Here is a 23184-nt window from a genome sequence, read left to right on the forward strand (position 1 = left end):
TTTCCTCAGGGGCGCTCTGCGGCTTACCCAGCGGTGCGGGTTATCTGATTACTATTTTTTCCTGGTATTTTCCCCATACCCCACTCTTAACGAAAGGGCCAACAGTGTCTCTGGAAAAGCATTGCCCTGCCGATGCACGAACAGTGCGTAACAGGGATGGGTCCACATTCGAGTAGGTTGATCTTCCCGGTGCATTCCCATTTTCTGGAAGACCACTGAGCCATCATCCATGAAAAACGCCCAATAAGGGCACAATCCGATCTTTGTAGAACCACGGTCTCTCAAGTAGAACTCCAGAGCTGACCTCCTTTGTTGTACACTATGGACCACAGGGGTTATGACCTTCTCTATGGTCTCCTTTGTTGCACAAATCAGTAGTCTCGTATTGCCCACAGCTTACCTGCCAGAAAATTTGCCAAACGTTCCTAAAAAGACGTCCTGCGGCTTATCTGCGGTGCGGCTAATGCGCGTGAAATTACGGTACATCATGGTACATCAAAGTACAGCATGGACACGTCTCAAGGTGTTGTGTTGCAGAGGCTGCATGTAAGAACAAGCAATTGAACCGCTTTTTGAAGAAGCTACATTTGCATAGCCAACAACCTGACCACAAGAAACACAGTCATAGAGCAGAAATTTGGAGCTCAACAGTTGAACACTCCACTGTGTCAGTGTTCTGTAGTCAACCTGCTATGTAGCGCCATAGGCTCGTATGTACCATAAGTTGCACGGCTTGTAGTGTACAATACAGTGTATGATGAAATTGAGACATAAATAAGAATACTCGTACATTTCACATATATAGTGACCTTTTATTGCCAGTAGGCATGTCAATGCACACTGAATTTTAATGTAAAAAGCAGTCGATCAGGTTCACATGCTTGTCGGAGCTGGAAGGTGCACCACATTCTCAGAGATCCTACGAGCTTACATACACTGGTCGGGGGGGACCACCGCCCTAACAAGACGAGTTGAAATCAGGTATAGGGTGAGCCCTGTAGGTTGTACTTTTCCCCTTTGAAGACCCCCCACATCCCCCTCTCCGATCTGACCTCTAAATCCTCCCATGACTTTGGTATGTATGTGATCACATAAACCCCCTTTTGTGTTCTTTCGACCTCGTACAGGTCCCCAGTGAGGGTCCAATGTGCATACCTTTGTGACCCATTTGACCCATTTGAGACCTCACACAAACTCATTCCTGTCTTCGCTGGTGTCACATACAACATCATTCACCATATGTGGGATCCAATCCAACAATATTAAACCTCATATCTGAATCATAATGGATTCTATGTTTTTGTTTTTTTTATAGGGAAAGGCCACTGATTGGCCGGCTGGTTATGCATAATTTCTACAACATCGCAATTTCATTGATCTTATGCCCGGTGTTGTGTGAATCATCTCAAACTGTGGGCGCTATGGGGAGCTGTTGGAGCCTGTCCTTACGTTTCTCGCTTCTCTTTGTTGCGGGCGTTGGGATAACACCTTGTTGGAAATTCCTACTTGACTCCATATGGTATTATGACACCAGGTCCTACATGATGGAGGAACCTACATACAAATAGGATCCCCTTCAATTGTGGGACCTACATGCAAATGCGATCCTACATATAAACAGGATCTGATTTGATTGTGGGACCTACATTGGGATCTACAAGCAAATAGGTTCCTACATACACGCTAAAATGGCGTAATACCAAGTCTCTCGTGGTGATCCTGTATAATTTGTGCACCCTATTGCGCTGTGTATATTAGGAACTATCAAATCATGCAGCTTCTATATTCTTTTATTGATATCGTTCAACATCCCTCTGACATGTTTCTTGAACAATCACATTCTTGTCTGTACAGCGTCTTAGACACCTTTACAGATGATGCTATATGATAGCTCTAAGATATATTTCTTGGAGGCATCTGAAACAATAAAGCGAGTTAGGAAGCGAGTTTTAGCAAGGGATAATACATTATGTGTCACATAAAATGTGCCAAAACTTGTGCACCACGGGTTAACCAGACTTCCCGCATATGCTGTTACGTGGGTCCAAAGACAATTGTTTTTGTTTGCTACCAGCCATATATAACTCAATAAGATCAATTAACTATAGCAACTGGGGCTACAGCAAAGGTGTCAGTAAGACATTACCCGAAGAGGGTGAGAACCCAGGCAGAAATCTGGAATGGGACCATTTCAAAATGGTTTAACGAACTGGTCCCACTCTGGTAATGGTCCCACTCTGGTCCCACTTGCCAAGTGGTCCCATGAGGGACGAGTTCGTTAAACCACTTCATAATGGGACCACTCTGGAGTGGGACCACTTCAAAGTGGTTTATTGGACAGGTCCCACTTTGAGTGTGTCCCACTTAGTGACTGGGACCAGTTGAAAGTGGAACCAGCTTCACGATGGTCCCACTTGAAGTGGAACCAGTGGAATTGATCCAGTGGTCCCCTCTGGCTAAGTGGTCCAGGATCCGGCCACTTAGCAGCTAGGACCACTGAATGCATGACCGAAAATAATGCGTAGAAATGCACATATTTCTCAAGTAAATACCGTTTCTTCTGCTAAAAGCATACACTGAGCAGAAAGAAATAATCAATACATCTCTACATGTTCATACTACGTAGTATAAGTCTGATCACTCACTGTGTCTTGACAAAGCATACGCCTGACTGTGCGATGCACTCACGGACCACACGGAGGTTTCGTTCGTTGGCCACCTCACATCTTGTATTTTCTTAGAAAAGATGACATATGACACTCCTGTTTTCCATGAAGGTCGCGACACCCCCTTCCTCTTCACCGTACGTTCGGAATCTTCTTATCCTGTTTCTCTTCAAGTTCCTCCTAAGTTTCGAAAACGAAACGCCTATTTAATAGTAATCAAAACATCTCGGTCATCACTCATACCTGCAAACATTCGCGACGTGCAGTCCGATTGGCGTTTCACAGTGCGTTTTGCCCCTACGCCGTTTAGCTCTTTCTTGGCGTCAAAACTCTTCCGGGAAATCGACAATGTGTTGCACAGGAACCATTGTCATCGCACTGTCTTACAAAGCCCACTAAAACACACGTAAATACTGCACAGGAGATACACCACCCTTGCGACGGCAACTGAAGACAAAACCAACTTGCTGCGACCCGTCCAAGTTCCAACTGCCATGCCACCTGCCACTCTCACCTCTCGCCCTCTCCTCTCCCTCTCGCCGTTTGAAGTTTGAATTTGTAGCCGCCGTAGCGTCTTCACATTGCATCAGCCTCTGCAGTTACGTTTTCTTTCGTTTTTTCGTTGTCTTTCTTCTAGTTATTTAGCTTAATTTTTGTTGTTGTTGAGATGTATTTTTTTATATTTCTCTGGTACTTAATATGTTATGATATTCACCTCAGATGAGAATGTGCACGAATTGGAGTTACAGGGATACAGCATATATTTGATCGCAGAAGCCGCACCTGGACAAACAGCAATAAAAAGAGATCATGCATGTGCTAAAATAGATCAGAGTAATAGATAAAAAAAAGAACCAGAAGGATATATGGCAAGTGTGAACAAGATGAAATCTCAAAGGGGGAAGCTGGGAAGCTGCCCAACTTGGAGTCTCAAGTGACCATTCTAGGAACAACGTGGTACCTGTGAGGCTCCAGCTGGAACTTCTGGAACCATCTGAGCCCAGAATGGAACCCGCTTAAAGCCAGAGTAGGAACCACACACCACTTTGGCACCCATCTGGGCACAGAATGGAACTCGCTTAAAGCCAGAGTGGGAACCACACACCATTTTGGCACCCATCTGGGCCCAGAATGGAACCCGCTTAAAGCCAGGGTGGGAACACTGCACCACTTTGGGACCCATCTGGGTCCAGAATGGTACCCGCTTAAAGCCAGAATGGGATCACTAATGCCACTCGGGGACCCATCTGGGACCAGAGTGGAACCCGCTTAAAGCCAGAGTGGGACCATTAATACCACTTGGGGACCCATCTGGGACCATTCAACTGCAAATGAAACCACTTGGGGACCATTCGAGAACCAGTCCTGATTTCTGCCTGGGAACAATGCACGTTGAGTTGTATCATCCGCGATTATTACATTCTGTGCATATTCCTTCCACACTAAAAAAAGGAAGATCTGTATCTTTAGAGCACCAGTACCCTGTATCATGGACGCTGAAGCATCACACGAGATATCTTCAACCTGATGTTAAGAGATGATACAGGTTAACCAACAGAGTAAGAGCACACTGAGATTACAGATGGAGAATAAGGCAATAGGTAACAATAGGGTAATAATCGCACTGAGCGGACAATGTTATAGGAACCCACATGCTAGGAACGTAGATGGGTAGAAATCCAGCGAACTGGTAGAGATGTAGGAAGGGAGTTGCCTCAGGACAGAAGCCGTCGATATTTCGAACAGAGACTGTTCTTCTTCTGGGAAGAAGAACAGTCTCTGTTCGAAATATCGGCGGCTTCTGTCCTGAGGCAACTCCCTTCCCACATGCTAGGAAGAATACCAAGCAAAAGGTGCACGAAACATGACACTACTGGCACACAACTAACCTTGAAATGAAATGAAATTTATTTTATCTTTCGAATGGAAAAGGAACAAAAAGCCTAGTGGCTTGACAAGGCTCCTTTCCCAGTGTACAGCAACAGCAACAATTTTACATAGAAGAATATGGTTTAGCCAAAACATTTAAAACATAAATACAGTCAAAAAGGCTGAGAAGTCAGACAGAAATAAATTCATCACACACCTTATCAATAATAAGTCAACTGTGAATTAATTATGGTCTTGAAAATACTGCACTAATTTATACCTACTCATAGTCAAAGGGTTCAGAGATTTACCAATATATTGGTTAAAAACAGAGGCAGACGTGTAACAAAGTGATTGCTTGCCATAATTTGTTCAGCATAGCGGGACAAGCCACCGTTCACGACGTAGTTCATACGGCGGTATATATGTTCTCAAATTGCACAATTTCAAGAAGGCCGTATTGCCATTGCGAATACTCCTTGAGTAAGTTAATGTTAAATTGTAATTGTAAATGTTGGTCATAGAAACTATGCTATAGCGCTTGAATAAATCTGCAGTATGTGAAGAACGGCCGACATTGCAATCAGTCGCAGAGCTCTTTTCTGTAAAGTCAGTAGCTTATGTATATTTCTCTTTGTTGTGGTAGACCATATTAAGGAGCAATAATTGTATCTAGAAGAAAATAGAGAACTATACAGCTGTAGTTTCACCTTTTCTGGTAACGTGTGCCGATGTCTACACAACATTCCATTTACTGCGGCTAGTTTTTTCATAACATGGTCTACATGTGCATTCCAAGTAAGGTACTCGGAGAAAATTACCCCTAATTTTTTAAAGAAACAGACTTTCTCGAGTATCGTATCATTGTAATAAACCATAACATCGTCATCGATTTTCTTGTTTAACGGACGAAATAACATCGTTTTAGTCTTATTTGTGTTAACCTTTAGAGTATTGGAGTCACACCACGTTTTTAGTGTCCGCAATGTCTCATTAGCAAGGAGCTCTAGTTCTGTTTTTGAAGGTCCCGAAAAGAAAAGAGTGGTATCGTCAGCATATATAATGAAATTAATGAAATTCAACTGTACAGAGCTGTGAATAACTGGTGCAATGTTTACTATGTCATTGATATATATATTAAAAAGCAGAGGACCCAAAATGCTGCCTTGGGGAACGCCAGATCTTATGTTACCAAAATCGGATAGAAAGTTATTCAAAACTACGGCCTGTTTTCTAGAAGACAAATAAGACTTTACTAGGTCTAGCGCGATGCCACGGATTCCGTACCAATGTAGTTTTTCAGCCAGGACATCATGGCTTATACAGTCGAAGGCCTTACGTAAGTCAATGTATACCCCGAGAGTTAACATCTTCTTCTCTAGATTCTGTACAATTATTTCTTTTTGTTTTAACAGTGCTATTTCCGTTGACCTATGTTTCCTAAAACCAAACTGTTCGTCAATAATTACACTTATGCTTACTGAAGAATTTCATCAAACGGGTATATATAACCCTCTCAAGGCCCTTTGAAAATACTGGAAGGTACGGATATCGGGCGGTAGTTGGATGGATCATGTTTGTCACCGCTCTTATATATAATGGATCGAAACTCTAGCATTCTTCAACTCATTAGGAAAAACACCACGTTGCAGTGATAGATTGTAAATGTAGGTCAGAACTGGGGCAACTACATCAATAACATACTTAATGGGACGAATTTGTAGACCATCGATGTCGCTGCTTTTTGAGTTTCTGAGTGAGAAATAGTTACTGCACACTTCTACGGCGTCTGTTGGGTGCAAAAAAGCTGAATCGCTTACAGGGTTCCTTAAAAACTCTCGCGCACCAGGTGCTGGATTTTCAGTAACTAAATTAGCAAATAAATTATTAAACCGATTTGCTAGCTATTTCCCAGATAATGTAGCACCATCAACAGTGATTTCAGTGATACTTTGCTGAGATGGCTTTTGGTTCAAAATATCGTTCAAGTTCTTCCACATTAAGTCACTGCGCTTCCATGTATCGCAAAAGAGTTTACAAAAATAGTCCATCTTTGCCTTCCTTAACGCTGCGTTTCCTTTATTCCGAAAGCGTCGAAATTGCTGCAACTTCTCGCTTTCTCCTGTCTTCAAAAAGACTTGGAACATGACATTTTTTTTCCTTTATAAGTTTATGGAGCTCAGATGTTATTCACGGTTCCCTAATTTTCTTAGGGATAACATTACTCACTTCAGGGAAATGTTTTCGGTATACGCTTGAAAATTTGCTGATGAACAAGGAATAAGAAGCACTCACATCATTTTCAGCGTACACTGCGGACCAGTTCTCAGAGCTAATATCCTGCTTGAAGGCACGTAATGACTCCTCAGTATTTTTTTGAAAGCGTATCCCCCTTTGCGTCCGTTTCCTATTTATTTTAGTTTTACATAACAAGTAAACTGGGAGGTGGTCGCTAACATCCGACGTTATAGTACCAGCTAAATTAGCGCATGTTGATACATTTGTCAATATTATATCTATTAGAGTGGAAGAGTATTCAGTAATTCTTGTGGGGAGACTAATAGTGTTGAAGCAATTATAGGATACGAGCATTTGATTAAAGCGATTTCGCAAGGGAGGTGCTGCATTCATGTCTATGTTCAAGTCGCCACCAAGAAACAGGTTATAACCATAGTCCTCCGCAAACGAGAGAATGTTTTTATGAGTGTGAAAAATATAGCTATATTTCTGTTTGGCGGACGGTAAATAACAGAGACCATAGCTTGTTATTTGAAACCGTCAATAGTTCATAATGTTCGGTAATAATCGAAAATTGAGGAATAACTTCGCATTTTCCCAAACTATGAGAAATCTGAATAGACACACCCCCCCCGCGCGTATCGGCTCGGTTTAAAAAGAAATGTTCATAAAGAGGAAGCACAAACATGTCAGAATTTTCATTGTACCATGTCTCAGACAGCAAAATTATATCAAATTCGAAATTCATCACTTCGAACAAGGTAAATAACTCATCACACTTGCAAGCCGCAGAGCGGCAGTTCAAGTTCAACCTTAATTTCAGGAACTGCTACAGCTTTCGGTCTTCCGAGGTACACATACAGAAACAGGTAGTAAGGCATGAAATACAGACACAGCACTGCGGGGCACTAAAACTACGACGAAAGACGATTCCCGAGCGAGAGCCCTCTGGACATGCGTCCGAACGCTTCCTAGATTCCCTCTGGGGGCATTCTAAGCTCCAAGGGCGCCACCTGTAACGGCTCTTCCCGCGCTATATCTAGAAAGCAGAAAGTCGCGCGTATGGGCGACCACAGCCATTGGAAAGAGGACGTTTTCCCCTTTAAAATAAGTCTTCAATCACATTCCTACGCAAACAAACAACCGATATCGAAAAAAATGTCCCCAGCCCCGTGTATAACGAGCCGCTGTTGCCATGTTGTCCTCACTCGAGAACGGAGAGGGATAGAAAGATGCCGCAAGTTTCTAGGCGTTCGGCGTTCGGAGTGCAGGAATTCGTGAATAGGTGATTCAGATCTCCCGCAGAGTTCAAACCTATAAACTGGGACGAAGATTGCAGAAGGAGAGTCAGCCTAAGGAATTTCGGGATTAACGCCATAACCTGCAGTAAATAGACGGGGGTGCGAATTGAAAAGTTGTAGCGCAAAGAACGAAGCACCCGCATCCAAAATTTCCAGTAAATTGGACGTTAGGTAAGCGAGTTACGGCACTAAAGGAAGGGCACTTACGGAAGCGTCTGCGAGTGGCGTCACACAGACTCGCTGGCGCCAGCGCCAGAGCCCTCCAGCTCCATAGCCCATATCTGGAGAACGCAAGGTCGCGCGCTGACGGGATTAAAGCGGTTGGAGAGAGCAAGTCGAGAGCTTCAAAACTATGTGAAATACGACTCTGTAGCTGCAACGGAAACGGTTTTAGGAAAAAAACCGCCGTCAGTCCCATGTATTGGGAGGAGTGTACACACGGAAACCGCTAGCTCGAGAACCACAAGACTTGGACAGCTGTAGTAAATTTTGCCACGTTCACCCAGTTGAGGCGAGTACACTCCAGCAAGGTGAACATTGTCCGACGCGGACTTCCATCGAAAAAAAGGGATCGCTCTGGTTCACACTTCGCAAAATAAACTTCCAGAATAAACTCCTCAAAATAAATCACGAAAAAATCCACGGTGTCAAGATAAAACCGTATAAATCAACTTTTGCGATACAAACGCTTCAGATTCAAACTTTCAAAATAAATCGTCTCTGATTGGGCGACAGGGTAGAAATCTGGGGTAGTTGGTACATAGCCATGAGTGAAAACTTGCAGCCAAAGAGAGGACGGAGACACAACAACACAACAGCGGGAACTGCAGACTCTCAACTAAAGGATTTATTAACAATACGTCAGTTAAAAGCCGCAAGAAAGTATGACACAGATAGTGATAAAGGTAAGGATAGCGTGCTCCAACAAAGCTAGTCTCCTGCAAGATACTCGATCTTGACTGGCAAGAGGGACAAAGAAGTCTGACTAACACACTTATCACCCAGAAAGGAGATCAGGGAGGCCTCCACAATCTCTCGAACATTCTTTTAAAACATTTTTTTGGACGTTGTGTTAATACTCGGCTTCTAGAACACAGATGCATGGTCGATGCCTCCACCCCTTCCAGGCACCTTGCGGTGCACTGTCGCACGTGCAAATGTAAACCGCTGTTCGAAGCTACAACCATTTGTGCTCGCTTCAAAGAAAAGAATGTTCGAGAGATTGTGGAGGCCTCCCTTATCTCACCTCTGGGTGATAAGTGTGTCAATCAGACTTCTTTGTCCCTCTTGCCACTCGAGATCGAGTATCTTGCAGGAGACTAGCTTTGTTGGAGCACGCTATCCTTACCTTTATCACTATCTGTGTCATACTTTCTTGCGCCTTTTAACTGACGTATTGTTAATAAATCCTTTAGTTGAGAGTCCGCAGTTCTCGCTGTTGTGTTGTTGTGTGTCCGTCCTCTCTTTGGCTGCAAGTTTTTACTCATGGTCGACAGGCACGGCAGCCTCAGAGCAGCGAAGGCTTTTGGCTCCCGCGTCTGAAAATAGTTCCCCGCAGGGTTTGGCCGTTTGACTCTTTGCGGTGGGCTGGGAACGAGAGTACCGAGTGTGGACGAATCGTTTGCTGTATTTTTCGCCGGCTATCAGGATTCTGTTGACACTGCAGTTAGTGCTTTGTTCTGCCGCTCGAATTTGATCAAATTTGTCAAATTTGAGTATGTCGAACTCTGAATTCGTGTCGTAAGTTACCAAATCAGTTCCCAGTGTTGGTTCCAGCTATGGTGGACACCTGCTATCCCCAAGAACACACACGGTCCTCAGGATGTCCCCACAGTGTCATTGTGTCCTCGTCCTTCGAGGTGTATCCCCAGAACGTCCTGAGGAAGACACTCAGGGACTGTCAGTGAAGAGTCATTCAGGTACGTCCTGTACCCGTCCCTGTGTGTAGATAGCGGGACCAGAAATATTACTTTGTTTAGTTTCACTGCTCAGACTCCCTGAACACATTTGTTTTGTTTTTAGGCCGGTCCTTGGACCGGATTGACATTTTTCTGAAACAAAGGGTGGTCCAGCGTAAAATTCTCTGTCTCCGAAAAGGATGACTGTCTACGATACATGGAGCATTTCTCGTGGAAAGGACAGAAATGCGCGATTCTGTCGCACTGTTTTTGACTTCCAAAAGTCCTACCTGAATGTGTCAAAACAAAAGGGGTAAGAAACATAGACTTTGCCGTGATTCAGAGCTCATACTTCAATCAATTCTTCGCTTGGCGTATTTTTTTTTTTTTTTTGCGTAATCGAAAGAAACGTGGACAGCTCACCTTTCGTTTTGTGTTGCAGGCGACGGTCGACGTAACCTTCACACAGAGGGTCGCATAATAAGCAACAAATAGTATCTGTTTTCGCTTCGGAAGAGAATTCTAGTACCTTTCGGAGTGGGTTGTTCTACGTCTTTTATATTTCACTCTGCTTCCTTTTTAAACCGCTGCGCTTATTGTCCGCTGTAGAATGCGCTAGGAACGAACAGCCGGACTTTATTGCGGCAGTTAACCAATATGAATGGAATCCGTATGCAACTGTTTTCTATGCATGTGCAATAAAAAAAACGTTGATTGCGGTTGAATGTGTCAGCACATAAAAATAAAATAAAAATAAAAAGAATGGTTCATCCTAGAAGTGCTCTGGCGCTGTTCTAAAGTTGTCCTCACGTAGCGTCTGTAGATGCTCTGAGGATACCGTGAGGACGCTATATTAGTGCCCAAATGACATGTTGAGGATGATTTGAGGATCAGATTCACCCTCCTGTAGATGTCACCCCGTCCATGCATGATGCACGATCGACGAAAAAGCCTGATACCGGTACCTTGTGGATGTTTTGTGTTTGTCCGTCTGTTGTGTTCCAGCCTCAGAATCGTGAAATCGGAACCTGCCTGTGTACTTTTCTTCGTGTGGTTTTCCTTGTGAGCCTACGTTCTGATAAATGCAAGGAACAGGTACAGGACAGACTCTCGAAATGCCTTTCTGCAAATAAGCCGCACATGAATGTGACGAAACCGTTTGCTTGTTTGCAAGTAAAAACTATTTTCTCTCGGCTGAATAACTTAAGTAAGCACAGATGGCTTCATTTTTTGAAACCAGCATGCGGTAATCTCAAAGTGTAACGAAATATGATTCTAATTTCAGTAACATCCACATTGATAGTAGTATGGACTGGACACAGACTGCCGCCAACGCTACAAGGCTTCTGGACACGTTTAATTAGCAATTCGAGCTAATTGGGACCCCCCACATTAATCAGCATCATCCAATGAGTCATCACACTAATTGGGGAGCATCTAACTCGTGTCCAGACCACCCTGTGCGTTGGCGGCAACCTGTGTCCATAAAAAAGAAAAAAATAGATAGGGATAGAGTGAAGAGAAGGAGCTTAGTTGAACATCAACGACGCCATCTTGAAGAAAGTGGTCCGGAAACGCCGCTGACCATCGCTGGGCGACGGAGCACAGAGGCAGGTTGCAAAGCATCGCAGCTATGACCACCAGTTCCGGACATCCTGTGACGTCATCATGACATGTTTGGGCAGGTTAGGACAGCTCTGCACATGCGAAGAGAAAAACATTTGTAATACAGAGGCTGGGAAAGCAAGAGTAAATATGCTAACCATCAATAGGCTAACAACAAATCAATCCACCACAACAGGAGCGCAGATTGATGCGACTGCTCCACCCAACAGCCAGGCACAGAACTGACTTATAATGCTTTTTTCTCTTCTATAAAGTTACACATAAGCAGGCCCCCCCTAGCGGTTACTTTGTCAACTAATTTCATGGCAAAATTATTAAGAATCACACCAGCACTACTCTCATTCCCAAGGCAGAAGAAGATAGAAAATGGCGGGGATGCCCGGACAACAGCAACCAGCGCCCGACATGCACGGGCATGAAAATCGCAAACAAAGGGGGGACAAAGTTATCACGTGCGAACGAATTAGTTACACAACAAATCACCACAACAGGAGCGCAGACCGATGCGACTGCTCCATCCGACAGCAAGGCACAAACTGAGCCGCACGGAGACTGCGGAGCAACCGAGGACATGTCTGCACTCCACGAGATCCAGCAAGCAAGTGACTGAGGCGCCGCACCGCGGCCTCTACGCCTGCGCGCGCGCTCTTTGAGCCCTCTGTGGCGACCACCTGCGAGAGGCTAAGAGAAAAGTGCATTCCTGCGCCCTCTTTTTGCATTGCTCATTGATCGTGACGTCATCCCATTGTCCCAATGCTACACCGCTTTTTTTTTTTCGCACCGACGACACAACTGGACAAGGTCAATCTGCAATGACGCCATGGCATGACGTCATCATGCACCTGCGTGGCTCAAGGACGCGTACGCTCTAGACAGGGGACCTATTATTTATTGAATCACTATCCCAAGATCATTTCCTTTATTCTACTATAATGATTGCATAGGTTTTTCGATCGATTTTCACCCCAAAGGCTCATCATGGTCATTAGAATCACATCACCAGTAAACTACCACTGCTCTTTTAAAATAATAAGTGAGTCCATTCAACATCATCACCAGGCTTATGTAATACATGATTCTTTCTATGCTCATACATTCGTTGTCTGAGGCTACACCTGCGAGCAAAACGGCGCGAAAGCCTGGTGGCAAAGTTCTATTCGCGCTCGACCGAGTACTAGACAGCACGCCTTTACGGGAACATGATTGCATTCCTATACTACATTAATGATTATTGCATTGCAGTTGACTATCACAAAAAGTCCGTACTACGCTCAATTATAATTTAGGATTATTAGGCATGCAAATGATTGTTGCATTGCAGTTTAGAAAAACTACTAGAAAGCTATAATTTTAGGAGCCTATTAAAATTCTACTTTCTATGAAGACTATAATTGCTGTGTTACTTGGATCGCTATTAATCAAGCGCTCCAATTTTTTCTCTCTTCCCATTTCAGCCTTGTCATGCAGTGAAGCAGACTCACATCCAAAATAATTAATTTACACTGAGGGTGCTGTGCTTCAGGAATTCCTATCCTGCGCTCAGATGCAAGCGTTTCTGCACGAATACCTATAACAGCTTACTTCTTCAACATACCGAGCTCCTAACAACATCTAACAAACAAGCAGAGAAACCCACTTCTCAGCTGTACCATGCGACTTTCTTCTGCACAAAAGCAGTGATTTGAGGAAAGAGCAGCAAAAGTTGCGCGCACTTTTGCTTGACTTCAAAAACTGAAGCATATGCTAATAAACTAAAAAAATACACTCATGTCTGGTATCAGATAATTCTTGCATAATGCCACATACACAGTCGCATTGCCCTTGCGTAAAGAAAGCACAGGACAGGAATGCACGAATATCCTTAGGTAAGCAGGGAAAAGGCTTAAGTCGAACCGCTCAGGAATAATCCGAGAATCACCGCTTATCGCTACGCGGCTAGCACAACATGACATCAACAAGATATTAGCGAAGGGTAAAAATTGCAGCATGAAAGACACTACTGAACAAGTTCAGACATGCGACATCGAATACAAAATAGTGCTCATCGGGGAAAACGCCTAAGCCTGCGTCAGAAAATCATAGAGCATACACAACTTCATTTTTCTATTTCGCGTAAACTATACGCTGTCTGCTTGGAAAACGACGCACACATTTTCTTAGGGAGCAGAGAAATATAGGAATTTCTACTCCGTGCTCAGATTCCAGCATTTCTACTCCAAAACCCATGACTGGGAAATTAAGCACTGCTTACTTCACCAAGATATCGAACACCCAACAAAATCAAACAAACAACCCCACTTCCACTGATAGAACACCTTTCAGCTTTCACCAGGAGGCTTTCTTCTGCGTAAAAGTAGAAAAAATAAGAAAACAGCAGGGAAAAATTACACGCACTTTTGCTCGCATAGCTATAAGAGAAAAAAATAAAATAACGAGGCACACGCTAATAAACTGTGACAAAGACACCCATTTCTGCTATCAGATAATTATTGCATAATGCTAAATACTCATTTGCATTGTCCCCGTCTGAAGAAAGCATATAAAAAAGACACAATTTATCTTAGGCGAGCAGGGAAAGTCACTTCTACTCGGACAGCTTAATACCATAAAGTCTGAATTTTTGCAAAGAAAACAAAGCTTGAACAGCGCTACGAACGTGACAGATATATACTAACAAACAAACAACAACAGCACCGGCGTCGGGCACTCATAAAATACCCTGCACAAAACAAAGACTTCACCAGGTTCGCGAGGCAATTCCATTAAAAACGCTCGTCCTATCCTACAGATAGCAATGCAAACGCGACTAATACCCTTATTTTTTAAACTACTATTTCACGCAATAGTACATATATGTATCACTCGTGTCACACGAAAAGGCAAACGCTTACTTGTCAAGTGGGGTCCCTGGTTCAGAAAAGCGCGCGCGCACACACAGACACACACTCACATTTTCACTTACAAACACAATGTCTATTCACAGCCACATAACTTCATATTATTCCTCACGTCAATAATTATCCAACCAGCGTCAAAACGGGGGGAACGCACATATGCGAATGCAAAACAATAGATCTTCGTTCCGTATGTAATAAATCAATAAATAAATAGGATATCACCAGTCGACCGTCGCAAAGCAAAAAAGAAACACAGCACCGCAGGAATGCATGTTCGCTATACTTCCGCCAAGAGAACGGTGCCGTGCTTCTGCGCAGCGATCATTATACAGGAGTGAATTCACTTCTTTTTCCTTTTATTTCATTGCACCCATATATTTTGCAAGAATGGTAGATATGAACATCATTCGCTACACACTGTAGCTCTCATCATTTTTAAACCAAACCACTTAACATGTGTTCATATGCCTTCACTAAATAGGTGAGCCGATAATGACTCAAAATAAAATCAAATAAAATAATCATTCCACCATCGCTGGCAGCAAGTTTGAGTACCCAACAGAGCAGTGCGCTCCCATCAACACGCCTTGGGCTGGCCTTACACACACACCCGAAGCATTTTTGAATACATTCTGCTGTCGCCGGAATAAAAGATTTATCGCGAGGGTACTACAATGTCAGCTCTCTTGCTGTTTAAGTGATAAAACAGTGCGCCCGCACCGCGCCCCACGCGAGCCGCGCGCGGGCCCGTTCTCGCGGTTTGGACTCGCGACGCACGCGATTCCCCGTGCAAGCGCAACGCGGGCCCGTTCTCTAGGTTTGGACGCGCGAAGCGCGCGATCCGTCACCCCGAGTGAGCGCACTGTTTTATCTCTTAAACATTAAGAGAGCTGACATTGTAGTACCCTCGCGATAAATCTTTTGTTCCGGCGACAGCAGAATGTATTCAAAAACGCTTCGGGTGTGTGTGTAAGGCCAGCCCAAGACGTGTTGATAGGAGCGCACTGCTCTGTTGGGTACCCAAACTTGCAGCCAGCGATGGCAGAATGATTATTCTATTTGATTTTATTTTGAGTCATTATCGGCTCAGCTATTTAGTGAAGGCCTATGAACACATGTTAAGTGGTTTGGTTTAAAAATGATGAGAGCTACAATGTGTAGCGAATGATGTTCACATTTACCCGTTCTGCTCTATATTATTCTTGCAAAATATATGGGTACAAGGAAATAAAAGGAAAACGAAGTGAATTCACTCCTGTATAATGATGGCTGCGCAGAAGCACGGCACCGTTTTCTTGGTGGATGTATAGCGAACATGCATTCCTGCGATGCTGTGTTTCTTTTTTGCTCCTATTACCGGAACGAAGACCTATTGTTTTGCGTTCGCATATGTGCGTTCCCCCCGTTTTGACGCTGGTTGGATAATTATTGACGTGAGGAATAATATGAATGTATGTGGCTGTGAATAGACTGTGTTTATGAGTGTGAAAATGTGAGTGTGTGTCTGTGTGTGTGCGCGCACGCTTTCCTGCACCAGGGACCCACTCAGAATGTAGGTGAGGGGAAAAAGTCAACATCCAGGTAGAGGAGGAGAAAGCCGCTCGGCAGAGGAGAGTTCATGAGAATGGAATTTGTTTGTTTTTTGTTATATATTGTTGAGTGTCAGTATTCACTTTGCTTGATATGTTGGTGGAGTAAGCTGTATGCACTTATAAGTATTTGTGCAGAAATGCTGGTATGTGAGCGTGGAGGAAAATTCCAATAAAGCACCTCTCCTTGTGCATTCCTGAGCTGATACGTTTGTGTGTGCGTGCTTTTTTCCTGGTTTGCGACGTCATCATGGCATGTTGGGGCTCGTGTTAGCCGCGTAGCGATGTCCCGTGACTCCGCTATTATTCCTGAGGTCTTAAGCCTTTTCCCTTCTCGCTTAAAGGGATTTGTGTGCCCTTGCCAGCAGGTTCTGAATATGCTATAGGAGAGGGGCTGTCCTTGAAATGATGAGATCTTTTCACTTTCCAGATGACTTCAGGTATGTGAAAACAATCATAAGTGTTGACAAAGCTGTTATGGAGCAGGGACTGCAACTAATCTGTAGAACTGGGCAGAACAGTAGAATGCAAGATTTGTTCAAAGTGTGCTATAGCGTCATATAGATGGGATATGAATGAGGTGATGAAACATTTTTCTTGTGTAAGAACAAATACACCTGTAGGTTCTCAAAATAGAAAAGCAGAGTGTCGACTTTTGTAGGAGACAGCCACAAAGGCATCTTTTTTTTTAGCTTCCTAGACGACCTCAACTGACGAACAAGCTGCAGCACATTATGGTGACATGTAACATGGCAACATGAGCAACAATAAGGCAGGTGACATGTCAACAGGTTGCAAACTGCTGTTCCATCTTGCACGTTTGTCATGCACATATAGGTATTTTTGAATTTTTTAAACATCTTCACATCTTTTATATTCAACGTGCTGGACAACTAGTGTGCAACACCAGATATCGAGTCGAAATCTGAGCCAGTATGGGGTCATGAACGGACCGGTGCAACGTGAGCAACAATAAGACAGATGACATGTCAACAGGTTGCAAACCGCTGTTCCATCTTGCACGCTTGTCATGCACTTATTGACAGAGATACATTTAGAAGAGACCCAAGTGCGGTGGGCGAATCTAGGACCGCTCAGAACTATTCTGATTGTGTCGCATCATTGCAGGATAGTGGATGTGATCACTACATGGGTGTAAAATATGATTCCTCCTTCAATGACATTGAACATTTTCATGTTATTGGAGCGTTACCCCCATGCATAGCACATGATCTGTTTGAAGGAATTATTAGTTATGACCTGGCACTCTACCTTCAGCACATTGCCAAGAACTACCTTCCACTATGCGTTCTAAACAAAAGAATCAAGGAGTTACCACTGAGTACTCATGATGCAGCTGAGAGACCACCTCCCTTAAAACCAGGCTTTTCGAAGCTTTGTGGTCATGCAGCAGAAAACTGGTGCCTCATCCGTTGTATGCCCCTGCTTGTTGGTCATATTGTTCATGTATCTGACCCTGTGTGGCAACTTTGCTTGCTCCTAAGAGAGATTGTTGAATATGTGTGTTCCCGTACTATCTCAGTGGCACAAATTGAATACATGAAGGAACAGATTGAGCTGTATATTGAAACTTTTGCAGACATTTTTCCCAATAGTAACTTGAAGCCAAAGCACCACTTCCTTTGCCACTATCCTCAACTTTTCCTGAAATTTGGTCCCCTCATTAGTATGTGGACAATGCGTTTTGAAAGTAAACATGCATATTCAAAACGCGTGGCTCTCATAACTTCAAGAATCTGACGAAGTCACTTTGCATAAAACACGAGCTGTTACAAGCCTATCTTGCAGCTGGAACAATCTTTCCACCACGGATTGTTGTGGGAGCTCCAGCTCCAAATGAGCCCACGTTCTCATATGAAATTATTAGTACTTGTGAGAAAGAACTGTGTGGATCACGATGGCAGCTTTTGTGCAAGGTGGAATACTGTGGTACAATGTGCAATAGGGGTATGTTTGTTACACTGTGCAGACTAGAGGGTAAAATCTAGTTTGCTAAAATTGAGGCTGCTGCCGTTGTAGGCGAAAATGATGTGTATCTTATTGTGATGCCCGTCCAGTGTGCTTTTCTGAGTGACTTGGGCATCTATGACATTTTAAGCGTCACATCTGGTTCACAACTGCAATGTGTTCAGATATCAACGTTACTTGACTTCTATCCTCTGGTTCAGTACAAGTTTGTTGATAAAAGAGCCTTAGTTTTGAAGCATGCTACATTTGAAAACTTCTAAGGAATGTCATGATCTGTGTGCCGCTTCACCCTTTCTTAGGGAGTAATACCAATTAGATTAGGTGCAAAGTGTTGGACTCCAATGTTTTTGCATATTTCTCTTTGCAGTTGCTTTTCCAATCTTTTACGTACACCCACATTCTGTGGCTTCTGTCATCCTTAATGTGGCTTCTCCATCCAATGATTTATTGCTGCTGCTGTTATGCGGCTTAAGTTGTATACGTTTTTCAGACGCAGGTTACCATTGCTTATGGAACTTAGAATGCAGTGAATTGTAAATGTTTTTTGTTTATGGAATAAACATGTTTGAACAAAAAAGTATGAAGAAAAAGTTAACCTTACACAGTGATCAAAGAATGCTTGATAAATGTTCAAGTTACCAATGCACATGCTTTGCACGAAAGACAGGGCGTACTATACAAGTCACACCGTTCAACAAACCAGTATGTTTATAGTAGAGCACCTAATTGCGCAGAGTAAGGATATTGTTCAACCATTTGATACCGTTCAATGCTGGCATGCTGTACAACAAATGGAAAAAGAAAAGACAATTATATATTTTTTCAGGAAATGGAATCCCTGTCTTCAGAGATTATTGTTGCTGTCCGTCATATCCTTCCGGACTTGCACGAGAATGAAGCTAGAGCTCTATACCAACGCCTCGTCGAGCTTGGTGTAAAGACCCTTGAGGATTTGAATTATGTGGAGCACACAGAGCTGAAAGGCGTACTCAATGTGGTCAACAGCAGGAAACTCTTGAGACTCTGGAATTCTGGTAAATATAAACACACACGCATATATATATACGTTAAAGAGGGTGAGATATCGGACTGCTGTGAAGCTGAATAAAAGTAAATTGATAAAACGTGGGCAACAGATTATGGGAAGTTAACAAAAGCTAGTTAGTTAGAAAAGTTAACAAAATAAAAAAATAAAAATAAAGAAATAAACAAAATAAACAAAAGCTAGTTTATTGAGTGAATAATTTAACACAGAAGCTCCAACATATTATGAGGCGTATAAAAAGCCGTCTACGTTTCAACAGTGACACTGTCTTCAGCAGGATAAAAGTGTTAGAAATGTAGCACGTGGCTTTAGTAGGCTGTTGAAGTGACGTCATGGTGGGTTGAAGTACGCCACATGGCAGTAATGATGTCCTTATTCTTTATCTTGAGCAGTTGGCTTTTATATAGGCATACCCCATTAAATATTCTGAGGAATAGTATGAAGGCCATATTTTTTTTTTTTACAATTTTATATTTTCCATCTATCAGCAGGATACTTCACCTGCTGTGGTATTTTCTTGATCAGTTAAATATCCTACTATTGTGATAAGCAGCTAAAGTTTGACAACCTCCATTTAATTCGAGCATGCTTCTGTTTTCTCACCCTGTGTTTCTTACACCCCTCTGCAGAGCCGCCATTTGAGCCACAAAATCATCGTGAAGGTCAACAGAACTACCTGGTAAAAGAACAAGCAAGCACGTCTATCGGCAACACACCAGTGCAATGTATGGCACATTTTAACTGGGAAGAGAACTTTAAAATTCCATTTTCCCGAGCACGGCCATAGCTTCTTTCAGCTTTGGAGACAAAGTCGCCATTAAAAAAAGTGACTTGCTGGATTTCGTCAGAGTAGCCTGTGCAGAAATTCAACAGTTCGTGCAACACCCCGGTAGAAAGAGCCTCGCTGTTGTAGCTAAACGGATAGTATTGACATACCCTGATTCTTTGCTCGACCGCATTGATGGTACCATTGTAGGCACAGGGTATGACAGCCCTTTGAAAAGGCTTGAAAACTGGATATACAACCAAAATAGGGAAAAGGTGCAGACAGATGAAGAGAACACACAAAACCCACACAATTTGAAAAAACGGCGCTGCCAGGGCCAACTGACAGATTCTCATGGCTGCATAGCATGGAATCCGGGTGTTCCGGAGGGGGAAGACGTGACACATTTGGAAGCCGCACAACTTAAGCTGCAAAATATGGCTGACAACTTGACATGCGACATTAACGAAGTACAAATATTGATGAAGAGAACATACTGCCTCCAGCGCAGAGATATTATAAAAATCTCAGAAACACCAGTTCTGCACCTGCAAATGAAGTGGCCTTGGCTCTTTATCACAAAGTGCTTTTATGACCATTTTGATCAGCTCACTGGGTTGAACTGCACTGAAACACTAAAGTCCACATTCGAAGAGAAAGGCGAATTAATTCTGCGGTTTCTTGCGGAGTCTGACCGAGCACCTGTAAAAGAACACCTGCAAAGTGCAAAAAGAGCTTACCTATCGAATGGCACAGGCTACGCAAAGCTTATTGGACTCCTTGGAGGTTTGGCAGCGTATTTTAGTGAGGACTTAAAATGCATTGTTCTTCAGGAATGTGTGAATTTTTTTAGGGTTCTCTGAAGTCACTGGTGTGCAGGTCATATATTACTTTACATTTTTATCCCTTGAAGGTCTCCCACACTTTGGACGATCCTCAAAGTCAGGTTTCTGAGCTGCCAATCACACCAGTTATTATCTCATGTGGTGCGTCCAGTAGCTTCACTCTGTTGGGGCATGTTTTTTACTAGCACCTCCATATTGCTACAGTTGACCTCTTGCTTTTGCAGGGACTCTGTTTCACGCATCATCTTTCAAGTTGCTGGTCGACAAGCAGATCATCATCTCAGATATTATCAACTTCTTTGATGCTGTCTGCCATCTTGTGGCAGCATACTTTATATTTGGGGTTCAGTACCCTCAGGAGGCTGAGGCAACGTTTGAGTTCTTGCAGCGGTAAGGCCGAACACTTTCCTAAAATGTATTTTCCTTCCTGCGTCATTAAACTGATTCAATGTTACGTACAGGCTTGCTGCTGCCTCTCCAAGGTGGCACTGCTGTCTAATGTGAATTGATAAATGCTTTCTTGGTGAGCAAATTAGAGCTAAGAATGAGCTGCGGATGTTTGAATGTGAATAGTGCTTTTATGTGACTTACCCCTCTTTCTAGGAATTTAATTAACCTTAATGCTGCAAGAGCCTAATGTTTTAATGCTTCAATCTACTCTTATGTGTGTTTTGTTGTGCCCTGTAGGCTAGACAAAGACGAAAGCAAGCTGATGCACGGTATTTGATGTTGGCGGCAACATTTGCTTGAGGATAAGGAGACACACAAGGATAAGTGAGTTTACATTGTGTGGTGTTTTCTGTGTCTCCTCGTCCTCAAAGAAAAGCTGCTGTCAACTTCACTGTGTTTCTTGAAAGCACAAACATATACAAGGTCTTCAAATATTTCTAGATGCATGTTTCGGATCAATCCTCCAAGCACAATCCAAAAGAAACGGAAAGGACCGAAAGGATCTATCCTAAAAGTGGTGTCACTAATAAGCAACCTCAAAGAATATGAAAACTCAAAGTGGGCCACCTTCTGAAGAGTTACCAAGAGAGTCACCAGACAGGTTTTTGTTTTCATGTGGCGAAGGCTATTTTCTTTATATGTGTAATGAACCTATTCAGCGTATCACAATAAAAGCTCCAGCATGGACACGTATTTGAATGCTGCCTGACTCCACTCATCTCTTCTCTCCATGGGTTCCTACTTAGGCAAAAGCTGAATAACGTGCAGCCAGAAAATTGGCGATACAGTGTAAGGGATTCTGGCTTTGTAGGGAAAATTAATAGTAATACGTTTATTCGGGAGCTCAGGGGAGCCGGTCCAGCCGTGGCAAGAGCGAGAGCCAGCCGAAGAACAAGAATGCGCGCCCCTGCTCCCACGCGCAGGCGACCCTTCACTTCTTCCCGTGACAATAGTATTCAAATAAAAAGTAAAAAGAAATAGTAATTGTCATAATATTGTTTGTAACTGCAATAGTCAATGTAAAAAAAATACGTACTCAGTGTAATTTTACACAAAAGGTTTTCTTTTTAAAGCTTCATTGGTATAAACCAATTTACAAAATTGATGTAGTATAACATAATCTCTGTTACTTTTACAGACTAAATTGCTAGTAGGACTTACTCCTTTTCTGTTATTTTACTGACATCGTCTGGGTTATGTTTTCCTATACTTTTTCCGTAAAATAACAGAGAAACTTCTTAGAGTGTAGTGTGCAACACCAGATATCGAGTCGAAATCTGAGCCAGTATGAGGTCATGAACGCACCGGTGCAACGTGAGCAACAATAAGGCAGATGACACGTCAACAGGTTGCAAACCGCTGTTCCATCTTGCACATTTGTCATGCACATCTAGGTATTTTTGAATTTTTTTAAACATCTTCACATCTTTTTGTATTCAACGTGCTTGCCAACTAGTGTGCAACACCAGATATCGAGTCGAAATCTGAGCCAGTATGGGGTCATGAACGCACCGGTGCAACATGAGCAACAATAAGGCAGATAGCATGCCAACAGGTTGCAAACCGCTGTCTCATCTTGCACGTTTGTCATTCACATCTAGGTATTTTTGAATTTTTTTAAACATTTCCACATCTCTTATATTCAACGTGCTGGACAACTAGCGTGCAACACCAGATATGCTTAAGAAATTTTAATAAGATGTTTAAGAAATTTCAAAAATAACTAGATGAGCATATGACAAATATGCAAGATCGAACAGCAGTTTGCAACTTGTTGACATGCCGTCTGCCTTATTGTTGCTCATGTTACACCGGTTTGCTCATGACCCCATACTGGCTCAGATTTTGATTTCATATCAGGTGTTGCACACTAGATGTCCAGCACGTTGAATACAAACGATACGGAAATGTTTGAGAAATTTCAAAAATATCAAGGTCTGCATGACCTACTGACATGACAGTTGCAACTGCAATAATCTTCATGCTTTCCTTGCAAATGTGTTTG

The 23184-nt window shown here is 43.0% G+C and overlaps 1 protein-coding gene across 1 annotated transcript; it reads left to right on the plus strand.

Annotated features, from left to right (window-relative positions):
- The first annotated feature begins 18902 nt into the window (after positions 1-18902).
- LOC135398540 (uncharacterized) lies at positions 18903-21766 on the plus strand. Its single transcript, XM_064629939.1, has 5 exons — positions 18903-19107; positions 19748-19797; positions 20798-20870; positions 20954-21119; positions 21621-21766. The coding sequence occupies exons 1-5, from the start codon at positions 18903-18905 to the stop codon at positions 21751-21753; spliced, it is 627 nt and encodes a 208-aa protein (XP_064486009.1). The 3' UTR covers positions 21754-21766.
- Positions 21767-23184: the final 1418 nt, after the last annotated feature.

This window comes from Ornithodoros turicata, chromosome 6 (genome assembly GCF_037126465.1).
Source record: "Ornithodoros turicata isolate Travis chromosome 6, ASM3712646v1, whole genome shotgun sequence".
In the NCBI taxonomy this organism is placed as follows: domain Eukaryota; kingdom Metazoa; phylum Arthropoda; class Arachnida; order Ixodida; family Argasidae; genus Ornithodoros; species Ornithodoros turicata.

What these genes read in the sequence shown, in the direction of transcription:
- LOC135398540 (XM_064629939.1), top strand. Translation starts at nt 18,903, where the DNA reads ATGGAATCCCTGTCTTCAGAGATTATTGTTGCTGTCCGTCATATCCTT. An exon ending in CTTGAGACTCTGGAATTCTG is followed by an intron (nt 19,108 to 19,747) that starts GTAAATATAAAC and finishes ACCCCTCTGCAG; the next exon opens with AGCCGCCATTTGAGCCACAA. An exon ending in ACGTTTGAGTTCTTGCAGCG is followed by an intron (nt 21,120 to 21,620) that starts GTAAGGCCGAAC and finishes AAATATTTCTAG; the next exon opens with ATGCATGTTTCGGATCAATC.